Here is a 17,785-nt window from a genome sequence, read left to right as displayed (position 1 = left end):
AGGAATAAAGTGCTTGAGCATCTGCCAAGTTCACTGCAAATCTAAGGACTACTTAATATTCATATAAAGTCTGATTATAATGAAATAGATTGTTTAAAGCAAATAAGAATTGGGCATTGTGTCAATTACATAATTACATGATATCACCTTATATTTGCACATAGCTTCAGAGTTTGCAAAGCTTTCCCACATGCAATATCTCTTTCCCTTCTTACCACAACCTTGGGAGATTATTGTGGCAGGGCGAATCATGCTTATCTGACAGATAATGAACCTCTCTAAACCTCAGAGTCTTCATCTGTTAGGGGAACAAAAACATCTGCTCTAGGAGAGTTGTGATGGTCAAGTGTGTGACAGTATTGAGCAAACTTGCAAAAAATGATGAGTTCTGTGCAAACCAAAGGATGTTACGATCCCTCATTTTGGGGGGGGTGGTGAAGATCTTCAGGGAGAAAAGTAAAAAACATTCAGTATTTTTCAACCTAGAGATTCACGTTGAAATTGGGGGAAAGTTACTTGATACATTTCAGAACAATTGATTTAGTGGTCCATTTCTCTACCTACTGAACATAAACAATAACAGAAAATGTTATATCTCACAATCAATTATTTGCAATAAAGCCAAACACGATGGTGTGCATTTAGCTGAAAGCCTGGGACATGGAGCAAAGCCCGGTTAGCATATTTCTTTTAAGCTTAGCCATGCAGGACAACCATATGGCACTTACACAAAAATTATTACTCTAGCGAAACTATGTTGAGACAGCAAAATGTCAAAAAAAAGTTCTAAAGACAGTCGATATGTTCTTAATAAGATAATATTAGCTAGGAAGATAGAGAGCAAAATTACAAAGCATAAACCTGTATATGATGCAGCCCCAGTTCCCGAAGATGAGAAATCTACATAGTAAAAATATGACTGGTTAAACAAGAAAAACACGGGCATTATAAAACAGACATTGAAAACGTTAATCAAATCCAGTGCCAGGTAAGTGATTTAGCAACACCAGAAAAATTCCAAATTCAGACCCAAGTCACATATGACCCTTTTGTAATGTATGCAATTCTCATCAGTTAAATGCAAAATGACCCCAGATTTTGTGACAACGGGCAGAACCACCACACATGAATAACTCAATCTCACCCAGCCCCAAGGCAGCCAGGAAGCAGAAGAGCTAGCTTCCCCCGGACAGAGGGGGCCTGGTGAAGTTACCAGCATTTCACGTTTTTAATAAAACATTTACTTATCTTACGGCTTAGTTGGGACCAACATCAGAAAATCCAAGTAAATGTGGTCTGAGGCTGTGTAAGCAAAGGCCTGGAGTTTATTGCACGTTATTTGATTGAAAGCATGGTTTGTTTCTTTGTGGCAGGGAGGGCGATGTTGACAGCTCATTGTTATTTTAAGGCCCTGTAAACCCATGGTCTGCAGGGCCTGCAATGAGAGGCCCCAGAGACAGAAGCTAAAATTGCTTGTAGCAATCTCTGTTTTTAGTTCTTCTTGATGTTACCACCATGTCACTAAGCAAAATGCTTATGCCACTATTTCTGAATAATTGTCTTTAGATATTATTTAATGACTACTCATGAATAATGAATGGATTTCAGTCATCTTTACCCTCCCCCCATATAGTTCCAGCATGATTTTTATTTCCTGTAATGGTCACCTTTATGATTCCATCTATAGTCATATTTAGATTCCTGACTTGAAGACAAGAGACTATTAGCACCCCTGCCCTACTTCCACTCCCCTTCCTCCTTCTGCTTCTCATCTCTATCTTCCACACTTTTACACTGTAATGGGTGATGACATCTACACTTTGTTCAGAGCTTTGGCTACAGGTTTAATTTTAAAAATCAAAATACAATAAGTAGTGTTTACATTCTAGCAACCATGTAAATATTCTCTGCAGAGAAAAGGAAAGGGCTGTGATTACATTTCCTTCATTGCAGCTCCAGGGTTATAATCACTATGCTACTCAGCAGAGAACATTCAGATGGAATCTCTGTCTTACCTTCTACCATTTGCTTAAAATAGTGCCACATATAACTATTTATTTGTTTATTCATTCATTCATTCATTCGAGATGGAATCTTGCTCTGTTACCCAGGCTGGAGTGCAATGGTGCAATCTCGGCTCACTGCAACCTCCACCTCCCGGGTTCAAGTGATTCTCCTGCCTCAGCCTCCTGAATAACTGGGATTACAGGCCCCTGCCACCACGCCTGGCTAATTTTTGTATTTTTAGTAGAGATGGAGTTTCACCATGTTGGCCAGCCTGGTCTCGAACTCCTGACCTCAAAGGATCCACCCCCCTTGGCCTCCCAAAGTGCTGGGATTACAGGCATGAGCCACCACGCCCAGCCATGTACCTTTATAGTTGTACTATATCTCCTTTGGTCACCACCTTGTCTTCTGATTGCCTTTTTTTCGCTTCTGGAGAGAGGAAATCTGTATGTTCTTCACCGTATCTCTAATATCTTCTTTACCTTCTCTCTAATATCTAATACTATATATACATATATATACAGTGTACATATATATATATAATATGCATGTATATATAGTATTATATGTATATATATAATAACCAGGTTCTTATTTATGTTATCCATTGCTTGAATTAACAATGTTTTTTCAAAACCTATAAAAAGACCTTAAACAAGATAAGGATGAGAGGAACCTTGAGTTCCCCAAGATAAAATTTTGTCTCAAGGTCTCTCACTTTGTTTCATGTGTTTAATCTCTCAATATATTTAATCTATTGGCAATTACAATAATTTTTGTTTTGGTCACAAAAAATAAGCTGCTGGGCCGGGCACAGTGGCTCACGCCTGTAATCCCAGCACTTTGGGAGGCCGAGGCGGGTGGATCACGAGGTCAGGAGATGGAGACCATCCTGGCCAACATGGTAAAACTCTGTCTCTACTAAAAATACAAAAATTAGCTGGGCGTGGTGGCATGCGCCTGTAGTCCCAGCTACTCAGGAGGCTGAGGCAGGAGAATTGCTTGAACCTGGGAGGCAGAGGTTGCAGTGAGCTGAGATCGTGCCACTGCACTCCAGCCTGGGTCACAGAGCGAGACTCCGTCTCAAAAAATAAATAAGCTGCTGGTATTACTGTGTTAACATTAATTTTTTCTCTTATCATCTTAACTGCTTTCCTTCATTCCCTGTTACAATTTCTGGCATATGCACAAAACCATAATGCCAGGTATAGGCAAGTAGTTCTCAAGAAAATTGTTTGGAAAACAACAGAAAGAACAATGTGTTGGCTATCAATGCTTGTGAAAATGAAGACCAAATACACATTATCTTAGGGAATGAGGATTACATGGTTCATTGGCATCTGACCTTACTGTTCCTGCCAAGGGATTCAGTTGAGAAGGGAGTATTATTTTATATTTGGGTGGACTTGGGTCAATGCCACTCTAAAAAATAAGGTGCTAGCTCTCTGTATTGACACAAAAATTTCATAAGACCGCTATTGGGAAAGAAGTTTTGGATGGGCACAAGAAAGCTGAAAATCTTCAAACTGTAAATTTCATTTTTTTCTAAAAGTTTACAATATATGCATCCTAGATTATGACTTTAGCAGTTTACTAATATACTTCAATTATTAATCGTTTTGCAGGCCATCACCAAAACATCATTGAAATGGTTCACTAGGTTCATCACATTTGGCTTCTAAGAAACCAAACCTACTGCGAGGTGGCTACCCCAGTTTATTTTTTTCTCCAGAAGTTCTGTATCCAGTCTTGTTCTAGATCTGTTGAGTGACTTACCTTCCACTTCCCCACCAGAGGCAGCAATTTTAGAGAGGTGTAGATACGTTGTTCCAACTACATCATTTTTAGTAAGACGGTCCCTGTGTTAAAAAAAAAAAAAATAGGTTAAGGGCTCCATCTATGAATATATGCCTTCATTTCAACAATTAAAAAAAAGTTAGAGCTGGAAAATACCCCAGACTTCAGAAATAATCATGTTCAGTGGGCCTCAAACTTAATCGTACTTAGTAATCAACTGGAGACTTCTCACCCTCATCTCCTGCCCACATTTTTAATTCAATAAGCCTAGAGTGGGGACCAAGAGTTCGCATTTATAAGTATTTCCCAATTGATTCTGATACAGATGGTCCTCCAGACACCCTTGAGAAACACTGATCTAGTGAGGTAATTTATTCTGAAGTTATGAAACTGCAATTGTACAGAGAGGCCAAGGGATGTGCCCATGGCTACAATACCATTGTCATAAAATGAATTAATCAATTATAGGCACATTACATAATTATGATCGTGATGATCATGACGATGGTAATGATACTTGTCATGTTTCCACTCTCAGGGAGCTAAAGTTGCCTGCTGAATGCTACATCTAACTAGAACATTCCAAGAACGGTCTTGTTATGGCCAATCAGTGCTAGGAGGCTGGTCTAGTAAAAGTTCCATCAGAACATTTCAAGGACTTTTCCTTGCCTTCACTGAGGTAGTTTTACCATTTTCTTTTTTAACAATAACAATGAATTGCTCTCCAGATGTTTTGGTGACTCTTCCCAAGAAATGCTTGACTGTATTTCTGAAGTCTATTCTGGACAGCCTAATGATATTTAAATCCCTGATTTCTTATCTTGGGGCATTTTCAGCATGTTCCCCTTCTTTTGTTTATGAGCAGTTGAACCGAAATAATCGAAGCTTTTTTTGTAGTAACACTATAATTAAATTTTGTTTTAAGAAAACACCCAGTTCCAGGAGCAACTTAACCTTTCCTCTGGAAGGAAAGCAAAATACCAGAAAGAGTTAGACCATCCAGAGTCCAGAGTAATGTTTCACAATATCCAATGTTTATTTTATGTTGAATTAGACACATATCTATTTTCAACTCACCAGTCATATATTGTTAGTTTTATTTTTTCACATACTGAAGGAAACTATAAAAATGAGACAGAAAAAAGTAGTTATTTATTGGTGATTTAGTAATTATTAAGTAAGTATTCTTTTTCTGAAAGAAAAGAAAGTCAAACCTTGATCTGAAGATTGACGACCTGATTCCACTCTGGGTTTGCATTTTTCTCAATTATGTTTGTACAAACCTGCAAAATCACCAAAGCAAAAGTGTAGGTTTTCGAGTTTCTAATTTCTAAAAGTTTACAATCTATGCATACTAGATTATGACTTTAGCAGTTTACTTATATACTTAGGAACCTGGTTAAACTTTATTTTTCTTGATGATTTATAAAATATGACATGGGTTTAATATTAATTGTTGCTGTTTCGATGCACCAGGAGCTTGTTTTTAACCATTTTTTCATTAGTTTTCAATTGTCAGACTTCTAACATTAGATTAATGTACCAAAGCAAGAGATAAGGTGGATAGAGCATTTGTTATATACCGTTTGGGAAGCATCTACCATTAACACATCCAGACAGATCTTTTGACCCTGCCCGCCAGCCTACCTGTCCCCTACCCCAAACTGGCTCTTGTTCCAGTCTTTCCGTCACTCTTTATTCAGGTGGTCAGGCTCAGAACCAGAATCAGCCACACCCTGACACCTCCATCTCTAAGCAGATCCTGGAATGTCTTCAAGCCAATCCTGAAACGTTTCTCCCCAGGATGCCTGCGGTTGTCTCCTGTCTGAACTCCACACCCTCTCTTGCCTCCTGACTTTCATGTCACTTCTGTGTAACATCTTCAGGGGGCCCTCAAAGTACACTTCAAATAAAGCCCCAATCCTTCCCTGGGCTGATGAAGCCCTATTGTCCCAACCCTACTTCTCGCTGACCTCCTAGTTTTCCCCCCTTGCTGGCTCCACTGCAGCCGCATGGGCAGGCCTTCCCTGCTAACATTTTCCTCCTTGGGGCCCTTCCATCACCCTTCTCCCTGCCTGGATGCCTCCCTGCCCTGATCTCTGCATCAGGAGTCTCACCTGATAACCTGGATAAACACTCCTCCCCTGCACCAATCACTTCTTGTCCCTGCTTTTCTTTGTAGTACTGGGCACCATTTAAAATTATTCAGTTTCTTGTTTGCTTGTTTATTGTCTGTCTCTTCTATTCCCACGTGTTCGTTTCTATATCCCAGCACATGGGACAGAATCTGGTACTTAATGACGTTTTGAATGAGTCAAACCTCTCAACAATCCTGTGTGATTATTATTATCTCCCTTTATAGTTCAGGAAATGGAAACTCAGAGGGTAAGCAATTTGCCTGCCTATGAGGTGGGGTAAAGCCTGAATTTAATTCAGGCCTCATTTTGCTCCAGAGCTGAAGGCTTTTCCACCACACCCACTGAATCTTTTAGAAAAAAGCACCAGTCATATGTGTATGTGTATGTGGTTTGCCGAATCTTGCTTTCATAATTATATGTTTCGAACACATAAAAGATGCTAGTTCTTTTTGTCTATAACTGTCCATGATGTGCTATTATTCTACTGTAGAATCTCACCCAACTCTCAACTCTCCAATCTTTGACCATCTCTGTAGGTAAAAGTGGTGGTTATAGCTGTCGCTACACCAAGAGTCTCTCAGATTTTTTCAGGGGAGTGGGATGGGGCTTCTCTGACCCATTCTCTGGTTTCAACAGTTTACTGGGGCATGGAAGGTGAGAAACATGACAGGAAGGGGCAACAGGGCATGGAGGAGGGGTCTCTGTCCTACATTTACCAGGGATGGGTGTGGCTGGCCAGAGAGCTTGCCTAAGTTTAAGATAACGTTTGGACCTGAAAAGCAATTCCAGAAATTCAGTGGTAGCCTTCCCTATTTTAATCTCTCAAAAGACTGAATTTTCTAATTTGTGTTCTGCATACTTTCCACTCCAAAATAAACCTGCGGAGAAGTCTGGCGTGTTCAGACTCAGATAATCTGTGTTCCCGCAGAGTGCCCGGCTCATCAGGGGGCTATTTTAACAAAGAGTAAGCAGGAATTCACTCCAAGGAAAGCACAGTAGTTTTAAATATTTATTCCTAGCAGCATCTGCATTTAGATCATGTACAAACCTTTTTTCCAGCAAAGGAAACTTCTACAAAAGGATCCACGAGATTTTTCTTATCTGCATTGCCTCCAAATATTTCCTTTACTGTCTGTGAGAAGGCATCATCCACTGGAAGGTAATAGTTATACAGCAGAAATTAAATTCAATTCTCAGAAATTTAGCAAAATTTTAAAAGTTCTCTTATACATCAAAATAGTTGCAACAGGCTAGGCGCAGTGGCTCATGCCTGTAATCCCAGCACTTTGAGAGGCCAAGGTCGGTGGATCACGAGGTCAGAAGATCGAGGCCATCCTGGCCAACATGGTGAAACCCCTTCTCTATTGAAAATACAAAAATTAGCTGAGTGTGGTGGCACATGCCTGTAATCCCAGCTACTCGGGAGGCTGAGGCAGGAGAATTGCTTGAACCTGGGAGGCGGAGATTGCAGTGAGCCAAGATCACACCACTGCAGTCCAGCCTGGTGACAGAGCAAGACTCCATCTCAAAACAAACAAACAAACAAAAAATTAGCCAGGTGTGGTGGCACATGCCTGTAATCCAAGCCACTTGGGAGGCTGAGACACGAGAATCACTTGAATCTTGCAGTTAGCCAAGATCTAGCCAGTATATGCCAGCCTCCATATACTGGGTGACAGAGTGAGGCTCTATCTCAAAAACAACAACAACAAAAAAAAAACTTGATCTTTTATGGAGGAAAAAATACAATAAAGTTCATTCAGTGAGAGTAAAAGATGATTCTCAAACTCAGGCCTGCTTTCGATCGGGAGAAAGGTGCTCCAGGTCAAAATGATATAGTCCTAGTCTTTTTCAGAGAAATTCAAGAAAATTTGGCATAATCACAAATGATATATTTAATCAACTACAATCTATAGTTGATTAAGCTAAAAAGCAAATAGAGATCAGGATTTTAATTTATTTACTTTATGTATTTCTTTCTTCTTTTTTTTTTTTTTTTTAAATAGAGACAGAGGTCTTGCTATGTCGCCCAGGCTGGTCTTGAACTTTTGGCCTCAAGCAATCCTTCTACCTTGGCCTTCCAAAGTGCTGGGATTATAGGCATGACCCACTGCATCCGGCCCATTTGACACATTTTTGAGAGAAAGGTGGGTATGGGGAGGCCCTACAATACCATCTTTTAAGACCATAGGATCTTAAAAAAGGAAAAGGATTCCCAAGAAAAGCAGCAAATCCTGAAGAGACCCATGGCCTGTACAGTGGGTGCAGCCTCCTGGGGACTTGGAGGAGGGTCCCATGTCCCAGAGCCCAGCAGGAACCAGACAGGCCCAGCAAGGCAAATAGGATGCTGGGCCATCAGCAGTGACAGAGGGATAACCAGACTAGTTCCCATAAAGGGAATCACTAGAAGCGATCCCTTAAATGCAACCAGTCTCTTGCTGAATATATTTCATAATACAATAGTGGCAGACTTCTAGTCATTGGGACATTACTACCCTGTGCTCAGCATTTTTTTTTTTTTTTTGAGATGGAATCTCACTCTGTTGCTCAAGCTGGAGTGCAGTGGCATGGCTCACGGCAGCCTCCACCTCCTGGATTCAAGTGATTCTCATGCCTCAGCCTCCCAGGTAGCTGGGATTACAGGCACCCGCCACCACGCCCTGCTAATTTCTGCTATTTTTTTTTTTTAATAGCTGGATAGCAAACACCTTGATTTGATAATAACAGTTCACATTTTCATTTGGGATAAAAGGGGTTGGAAGTGCTGACTGCTCATATCTCTTTAGCATCCTCTAGAATAAAGAGAAGATATAGAAGAGCAAGAGAGAGAGTCAAATGGGCCAAATGCAGGTACTCAACAAGGAACACGATCAGCAACCAACTGGCTGTGCCATGAGCCTGCTCAAGTAGCTTTCAACGGGGCCAGAAGGAATGAAAATAAGCCCACGAAGCCCTTTCAGAAGAAAAATATACGATAGGGACAGCAATCACTATTAGAGTTTGATTTTTAACACATCTCATCACACAGATAACCGACAATTCTGGGGTAAAATTAAATCAGTACATACTCTGGGGGATGTCCTCTGCTCGGTAGATTTTCAGCAAGAAGGTCACCCACCGGAGGGCGATGCCAGCAGGGAGTAACAAATTACTCTCCACATCATCACTGTCATTATCACGATCTCGTCTCTCAGGCTATTAGGGGCACATGATTTAAAGTATACATACAGAAAAGCAGCACTTGGAAAAAGCCAAATTAATGCTTATAAAATGAAACCATTTAGAATCGTTTCCATTAGGATTTCCTGTGTTTGGGGCTTAAGAGTTCAGCCTGCCATCAGCCACCAGTTTTCCTTCAACCTCAAAACTACTCCACAAAATCAACGCTCATATGTTTTTGTATCATTCTGTCATTTTATGAGCACCAAATACTAAGAGCGTGTGTGCTTCTGTGTGTGTGTGTGTGTGTGTGTGTGTGTGTGTGTGTGTGTGTGTGTTCCTGATGTCCCTTCAACTTCTCTCTGGCCACTTATATTCTGCAGTTTGCCACCCAGTTTCCTAGAATAATCACTATTTAAGTAGCAATGCCTTATTCTGCAAGTAAGTCATGCTTTCTAGATAAAAGCAGTCTTTCTAATGATGCAAGGACGTTGTAAAAACACACTCATCGGTTCTCAATTAAACGCTCACTCATAGACATCGGATAGGAGTCTAAGTGGCTAGAACAATAACTCCGTGATGAAGAAAAGAACAGCTTCTGAAGAATAGGGGGAATCAGAGGGTACTGACAGGAAGCCGTGCTCCATTTCACAATTACCCATGCCCACATGCTTAACTCTTGGCCTTCTTTTTTAATGAGAAATGTAGAAAGTAGAGAATGTAGGGACTCACAGGAGGCTCATCTCCGGTTCCAAGGACAAACATGCTGACTTTCATATAACCTTTAGAACCTGAGCTGGTATCTTCTGGGTCATTGAGAAGAAGCCACTTTCTCATGACAGCATGGCCTGAAATAGAGAAGGAGTAAAAGGAAATGGACATGCTAAAAAGGTACTGGTAAGTCTGTGATTCCTCTGCCATAAGATAAGCTGCATTTTCTTGGAAGCCTCTTCATGACACAACAAATTCCCCAGATGAGTGTCCACTTTCACATCTTGTTTTGTGCTCTCCCTACACCCCACCCCCACCATTCTGTCCCCGTGTAACTCAAACAAGACTAAGTTGTACCAACTAGTTTTATAATTTAATTTTGATAAGATCAAAATATCTTCACAAAACATAGAAATCATCCATTTTTAATGCTAAGATAAAAAATTAGACATTTGTTCTAAGCTACTGTTATTTATTCCCACTAAGCATCCTCTCCTCTCCCTCATTAAGAAAATATTTTCTAAAAAATTCCTTTGACTTTAATTCTTTGATCCCCCCCAAATTGTCTTGATTCTTAGAATCATCTTCAGAGTTAGAAGGAATGAATTTAAGACTTCATATTGATGGGGAGAATATTACTTACCAGGTTCATCATAAACAAATCCAACATCAATCTGGGAAAACAATCAAAAGTAGTCTAAGTAGATTTTAAAATCAGTCTAGTCACTTTAAAGAAGCCATCATTATTATATTTAAATATCATGTCTTGATTACACTTAAATTTCCTTGAGACCCAACATTTCCATCTTATCCTCTCTGTATCCTCAGTGCCTTGTCTGATGTGTGGCACATGGAAGACCCTCAGTAAGTCACTATTGAATGAATGAGCTAGTCTTAGGGCTGGAAGGGACCACGGAAGCAGAGTGACCAATATGACCCAGTTTGCCTGGGTTATCCTCAGTTTTACCACTGAAGTCCCAGGCAAAGTGGGACCACTGGTCATCCTACAGAAATTCACCTGGCCCGATTTCCTGTCCAATTCTCCTCCTCCTCCTCCTTCTCCTCCTCCTCCTCCAGCTAATGCTACTATTAATATAACCATTGATTGGGCACTTCAATGTGCCAGGTGCTGTGCTAGGTGCTTTACACATACTATCTCATTTAATTTTCTCAATGACCCCATTTTACAGATGAAGAAACTAAGGATCAGAGAGATTGAGTTCCTCTGGGACATGTGGCTACTTGGTGGCAGACAGGTTATGAACACAGGTCTGCCTGACCAAGATCATCCTCTAGGACTTCTAGTGACTGGTGCTCCTTTCTTGGAGAGGCAGCCTATTCCATGTAGAATTGCTGGGAGGAAGCCAACCAAGTATTTGTCCTTTCATTCTAGTGAGAGTTACTTAGAAGCACCTTGAACGTCTCACCTTGTTTGGCTTTCCTTTCACACTCTGAATTTATCATAATTGGCTTTGCAGACGGAGCTCTGGGGCCCCCAGTAAGTGGAGGTGGATGGTGGACTTCTTGCCATGGTCAACACCCCTTCCCTTTGTGGCAGTGGATTTGCTTCCATCCAGAGATACAACCCTGGGAAGGGCCCTGATATGGCAGCTTCAGGGCATCTTGCTTTGAGAGCTCTGTTTACTGTTATACTTTGGAAATAGACAAGCCCCAAGCAGCCTTCAGCAAGCGTCATCATGCTGAACCCTTACACATTCCCAAGATGCCACCAAGATGGGTACACAGGAATCAGATTTCTATTATGAAAGTTCTCATTTTTCTGTAAGTTGAATGAAGCAGACTGTTGTCACTCACCTTAAATTCCCCCATCAGACAATCTGCCCGCAGAGAGTGAGAGTTATAAACCTGGAAGAAAGAAGAGTAGTGAAGAAATGATTGGCTTTGCCTGGCAGTGAGTGAGCAGTACCTTCCTACTTGCTGACCCTTACCCGGATGCTGATGATCTCATCCATCAATTCAGAAGGGGTCATGTTGACATTGTAGAAAAACAACTGCCAAAACAATAGAGCAGATGTTTAAATGTTAACAGGGGATTCCGGTTAGGGGGATCTGATGCTATAATTTTGGGGGCCCTCCTAAACAATACAAAACACAAATTCAAAATTAGGTTTGACCATGTGAACACATGGCAAGGCCTGGAGTTTAAGCCCTGAAGTTTAAGCTTCATGGTAAACCCACTTCTTCATGTTGGAAAAAGGAGAAAGGGGTAAGTAACAAATACAGCATTTACTTAACCAAATAAAATTGTTCACCTGGGACTAGATATCTAAAAGCTAAATGATGTAAAGAGCCAAAGCTAAGCAGGTATCGGGGTACACCCCTGTAATCCCAACACTCAGGAGGCTGAGATGGGAGGAGTGCCTAAGACCAGCTAGGGCAATATAGTGAGAGGCCATCTCAAAAAAAAAGGGGAAAAAGATCCAAGGTGACTTCATGTTGGAATGCTTACCAAAATGAGCGCTTCGAGCTGGCATGACCTGGAGTGTGTTTTAAATTTCTCTAATATCTTTAGCTCTATTAGTGTCTAGTGACTCTAATTTTACTCCAAGAAAGCACCTTTCAAGACAATTTTGCCCGTTAGATTAAGTTAGTGCCCCAGCAAAGTCAATATTGACCACACTGTAAAAGCTAATTTTAAGAAGATTGATTCTTGGGATATGAATATTAGGTATATAGGAGGTTTAACCATGTTAGGCTAATAAATGTTAATCCTAAAAGATTGAACACTTATTCCAACTGAGACTTTTTCCTCCAACTTTTTACTTAGGAGTATTTCTAATCTATAGGACAGCTGAAAGAATGGTAAAATAAATACCACCTTTCACCTATGTTCACCAATTGTTCCATTTTTGGACATTTGCTTTATCTTTCTCTTTTTTAAACTGAACTATTTGCAAGAAAGCTCTAGATATCATGACACTTCACCCCTTCAAAATACATTTACATGCATCTCCTAAGAGCAAGGACATCTTCCTATATAATTGCAACACCATTATCATAACCAAGAAATTTAACATCTAACAGAGTCAATTTTCAAATTTCTCCAATCATCCCTACAAAAAAACTTTAGCTTTTCAAAGAAATCTAGGATCTATGCAAGAATCATTCATTGCATTTGGTTTTTGAGTCTCTTCAGCTTCCAAAAGGAAGCTATATAAAAATATAGAACAGTGCTATTTCCTTTTTTGTTTCTTGTGTTTTTCCTTGCTTTTTGTTCTTCTTTAAATAGAGATGAAGTTTCACTATGTTGCTTGGGCTGGTCTTGAACTACTGGCCTCAAGTGATCCTCCTGCCTTGGCCTCCCAAAGTACTGGGATTACAGGCGTGAGCCACCATGCCCTTTTTTTATAGAATATCCCACAGTCTAGATTTGTGTGAATGTTTCCTCACTGTCGGATGCAAATTGGCCATTTGACAAGACTTGACACAGGTGATGTTGATTACTTCCATTATATCACATGAGGACACCACATCATTTTGTTCCTATTATTGGTGATAACAAATTTAGTATTACTTGGTTAAAAAGATATATACAGGCTAGGAATTTTTTTTTTTTTTTTGACAGAATCTCGCTCTGTTGCCCAGGCTGGAGCGCAGTGGCATGATCTTGGCTCACTGTAACCTCCGCCTCCAGGTTTTAAGCAATTCTCTTGCCTCAACCTCCCGAGTAGCTGGGATTATAGCCACCCATCACCATGCCAGGCTAATTTTTTGTTGTGAGACACTCTCGCTCTGTCACCCAGGCTGGAGTGCAGTGGCCCGATCTTGGCTCACTGCAACCTCCGCCTCCCAGGTTCAAGCAATTCTCCTACCTCAGCCTCCTGAGTAGCTGGGACTACAGGTGTGTACCACCACACCCGGCTAATTGTATTTTTAGTAGAGATGGGGTTTCACCATGTTGTCCAGGCTCGTCTTGAACTCATGATTGATGATCTACCCACCTTGGCCTCCCAAATTGCTGGTATTACAGGCGTGAGCTACCACGCCTGGCCAGGCTAGAAATTTTTTTTAGTAAACCTCATATATATATATATATATATATAAACAAAAGTACTAAAATTTTTTTAGTAAACCTCTTTTATGTATATATAAACAAAAGATGATAAAAGTAAGATATATATATTTGTTTTTATCATCTTACTTTTGTTTCTCCTATCCTGTAAAATTTTTTTATTGATTAATGTACTGGTCTTCTCTTTTGCCAAGAGATCTAATCCCCCTCAAACTCATGAAAATGGGAAAATTCTGAGGAAGCTGGAGATGTTTGCTGGGCTCCTGGGAATGTAGCTGAGTCAACAGGAAGCCTGCATTATCAATGCATAGACGGGGTTTATGCGTTAGTCCCAAGTAATCCAGCATCTTGCCTCCTCCCCTCCCCATCCAGTCTTGCCCTCCAACGTGAATCTCTCTGCCTTCCCTGAAGTCCATTTCCGGTGCCCCTTCTCTGTGCAGCCCCTACCTCTCGTGAGAACGTGTATACTACCGTACTTGGCTGCCTGCTGTCGTCTGTGATTCCTTTGAAGGGGAGAGGTTAGAGGTGAGAAGAAAATGAGGCCTTCTGCAGAGCTGAAAGCCACTTTGAACAAAGGGGAAGAAATAGAAACGTGGTATGGAAGAAACCATTTCTTTTCTGAATAAAGAAGTAGAAAAAAAAAAAAAAGGGACAAACACCAGGGCTGGGATTAGAAGCTGTAGGGAATGAAGAGGAAGTGTGATAAGACAGGCCTGTGCTGGAGAACAGAGCAGGAGACATAGGCCTGAGGAATCCCAGAAATGTGTCTCCTCAGCACAGTTGGCCAAGACTCTGAAAAGTTCCCTAAATATATCATTTCTCCCCACAGCCCAGTCATGGAGTTTTGTGGCATTTGAGATGATTGTCAAGGTGTCATGTATTTTTGAGGAGTGTTATAAAAGAGGGCAATAGAACAGGCTAAATTCTCAGTATGGGAGGCAGGGCACAGTGGCTCACATCTGTAATCCCAGCACTTTGGGAGGCCAAGGTAGGCGGAACACCTGAGGCCAGGAGTTTGAGACCAGCCTGGGCAACATGGCAAAACCCCATCTCTACTAAAAATACAAATATTAGCTGAGTGTGGTGGTGTGTGCCTGTAGTCTCAGCTACTTGGGAGGCTGAGGTGAGAGGATTGCTTCAGCCTGGGAGGTGGAGGTTGCAGTGAGCTGAGATTACACCACCACACTCCAGCCTTGGCAACAGAGCGAGACTCTGTCTTAAAAAAAAAAAAAAAAAAGGCCAGGCGCGGTGGCTGACGCCTGTAATCCCAGCACTTTGGGAGGCCGAGGCGGTGGATCACGAGGTCAAGAGATCGAGACCATCCTGGCCAACATGGTGAAACCCCATCTCTACTAAAAATACAAAAAAAAAAAAAAAAAAAAAAATTAGCTGGGTGTGGTAGCAGGCACCTGTAGTCCCAGCTACTCAGGAGGCTAAGGCAGGTGAATGGCGTGAACCCAGGAGGCAGAGTTTGCAGTGAGCCAAGATCGTGCCACTGCACTCTAGCCTGGGCGACAGAGCGAGACTCCATCTCAAAAAAAAAAAAAAACAACTTATCAGTATGGGGGACAAAACAAAGCCCCTGTGTGCTAATAACTGCTTTCCTTTAACATATATTATTTTTGCAGCCAAGTACGTTTTGACACCTCTAAAAAACTGGATTAGCCACAGAGAGTTGTCCCTCAGAGACACCCTGCTAATTAGAATAAGCAAAGGTAGATTTAGGAGACATCACGTCCTCTCTCATAAGAGTCGAAGGGATCCATCAGGAAGGGATCAACAAGAAGTTGTCACAAAAACACCAGAAAGGCAACAGCATCTCTGAGAACCACCAACAGAGGTGACCAGGTAATTTTTTTTTTTAAAGGCGTCTCACTATATTGCCCAGGCTGGTCTTGAACATCTGGGCTCAAGCACTCCTCCCGTCTCAGCCTCTTGAGTGTTGGGATTACAGGTGTGTACCCCCATACCTGCTTAGCCTTGGATCTTCACATCATTTAGCTTTTAGATATCTAAAAGCTAGATATCTTTTAGATTGTCCCAAGTGAACAATTTTATTTAAATAAATGCTGGCCGGGCACGGTGGCTCATGCCTCTAATCCCAGCACTTTGTTGGCGGGTGGATCACTTGAGTTCAGGAGTTCGAGAACAGACTGACCAAAATAGTGAAACCTCGTCTCTACTGAAAATACAAAATTAGCTGGGTGGGGTGGTGCATGCCTGTAATCCCAGCTACTTGGGAGGCTGAGGCAGAAGAATACTTGAACCCCGGAGGTGGAGGTTGCAGTGGGCCGAGATCACGCCACTGCACTCCAGCCTGGGCAACAAGAGCGAAACTCCATCTCAAAAAAAAAAAAAAAAAAGCTGTATTTGTTACTTACCTATTTCTCCTTTTCCAACATGCAGAAGTGGGTTTACCATGAAGCTTAAACTCCAGGGCTTTTTCCAAGACCCTGCCATGTGTTCACATGGTCACACCTAGTTTTGTTCCTGTGTTCTCTACTTGGAACTCAGCGGTGTCTTCGCTAGTGAAGCTGCTCCCGTGTTTCCCTCCCCCGTGGGACTCATGAGCAGAAATATGCCCTCTCAACCCCTTTACCTCGTCAAAAAAAGGGTTGTTTCCTCTCTTGATTCTTGTTCGGTGCGTCTGGCCACAGACGTGAACTTTGACCACAGGCCTTATGTTGTTGCCACTTAACTGTCGGCCCTCAATCACTCGGACGCGGATCTGCAGCACAGAAGGCAGATGGTTACCCAACCTTTCCCAGCACGTGGGATCCTCAGGCTCCTCAGGTGTTGCTTCATTTCCTTCACCTATTAGAATTGCTAACACCAGGCCAGGGCAGCTTTGTGGTATACCAGGTGCTACCAATTGGGTGGAGCCACCTAGGGTCATTCCCAAGATGGGAACTGGGGATGGGTTATAGAGACCAAGAGCAGCTGTAGGGATGAAATCGTTCAAAGCCGGCCTGGAAAGGGCAGGGCAGGTGGAGGTCACTACTCAGACTCTAGTCATGCACCTGGTCTTGCTGAGCCTAGTGATGAACTAACTCCATAGCTGCCTCCCAAATCTAAGACAGGGCCCAGAGCTGCAAAAAACAGTATTTGTACTTCTATTCTTTGATTAGCTCTTTCCTTCTGCCAAAGGGAAGGAGAATTATAGTTTTATTTCTCTGGAAACCGTCAGCTGGCTAGACTAAACCCACTTGTGCCTGCAGAAGAAAGATGGAGAGCTTTTCTTACAGGGTTTATACACTGACATCTCTCTTTACTGGTTGAGCCATTGTCCATTGGAATAGGTCCACTGAAACATCACTGCAATTGCCAGAAGATGGGCAATATAAAGATTAAACAAAGAAGCAGAACACCAGGCCGTTCCTACCTGGAAGTCCTGTGGCTTATTGGACAGCATCCGCCGGCTGTTCTTTACTTTGGTGAGCCTCCGAGCAAGCTGAGCTTCCGACACCGTCCCAACTGCCCCCTTGGGCCCAGGGCCCCTGACTGCATTGTCCAACCTGTCTTCATCACCTTCATCTTCTTCCCCATCTCCTAAAATATCAGAAAGAAACCCAATGAGGGATAGCCCTTATCCTGTAAATGTCCAAAGGCTCGGGTTTCCAGGACACAGTTTTGTCCGCCATTATGTTTTAAGTGTTCCTAAAGTGGCAGGTGAAGGAGATCCTCTTGGTGACACTGACTTGGGACTTCTTGTGACTTGGAAAAATTCTTTAGGAAAATGTGTTCACAGTACATGGGGGCTCTTGCTCAGGTTGCCTTCGAAGAGACCAAGAGAATGGCAGAGATCACAGGGACAATGAGAGGAGACGGCACCGTCGGACACAGCCAGGGATTGCTGAGTTCTCATTAGTGTTAGGATGGAGAAAGGAAGAAACGTCACGGAACACTGCAGTCTTGCGATGACAAGCTTCAACTCCATCCC

General features: G+C 42.0%; 1 protein-coding gene across 2 annotated transcripts in view; it reads right to left on the bottom strand.

Moving 5' to 3' along the window:
• The window catches only part of MYOF (myoferlin), a 176,743-nt gene that overhangs the window by 86,583 nt on the left and 72,375 nt on the right, over nucleotides 1-17,785 (bottom strand). Inside the window, exons 6-17 of one of the 2 annotated variants that reach the window (XM_055255282.2) lie at nucleotides 17,228-17,394; nucleotides 16,445-16,573; nucleotides 11,762-11,824; nucleotides 11,628-11,678; nucleotides 10,456-10,486; nucleotides 9,834-9,949; nucleotides 9,011-9,137; nucleotides 6,991-7,094; nucleotides 5,019-5,087; nucleotides 4,882-4,925; nucleotides 3,784-3,866; nucleotides 862-900 (exon numbers count right to left, since the gene is read on the bottom strand). In XM_055255282.2, coding sequence (XP_055111257.1) covers nucleotides 862-900; nucleotides 3,784-3,866; nucleotides 4,882-4,925; nucleotides 5,019-5,087; nucleotides 6,991-7,094; nucleotides 9,011-9,137; nucleotides 9,834-9,949; nucleotides 10,456-10,486; nucleotides 11,628-11,678; nucleotides 11,762-11,824; nucleotides 16,445-16,573; nucleotides 17,228-17,394 — 1,023 coding nt within the window. The remainder of the gene's footprint in view (nucleotides 1-861; nucleotides 901-3,783; nucleotides 3,867-4,881; nucleotides 4,926-5,018; nucleotides 5,088-6,990; nucleotides 7,095-9,010; nucleotides 9,138-9,833; nucleotides 9,950-10,455; nucleotides 10,487-11,627; nucleotides 11,679-11,761; nucleotides 11,825-16,444; nucleotides 16,574-17,227; nucleotides 17,395-17,785) is intronic. The other variant, XM_055255290.2, reaches the window with a different exon arrangement.

The sequence above is a fragment of the Symphalangus syndactylus genome, chromosome 2 (assembly GCF_028878055.3).
Source record: "Symphalangus syndactylus isolate Jambi chromosome 2, NHGRI_mSymSyn1-v2.1_pri, whole genome shotgun sequence".
Lineage (NCBI taxonomy): Eukaryota > Metazoa > Chordata > Mammalia > Primates > Hylobatidae > Symphalangus > Symphalangus syndactylus.
This window is presented reverse-complemented; position numbering and strand designations above follow the sequence as displayed.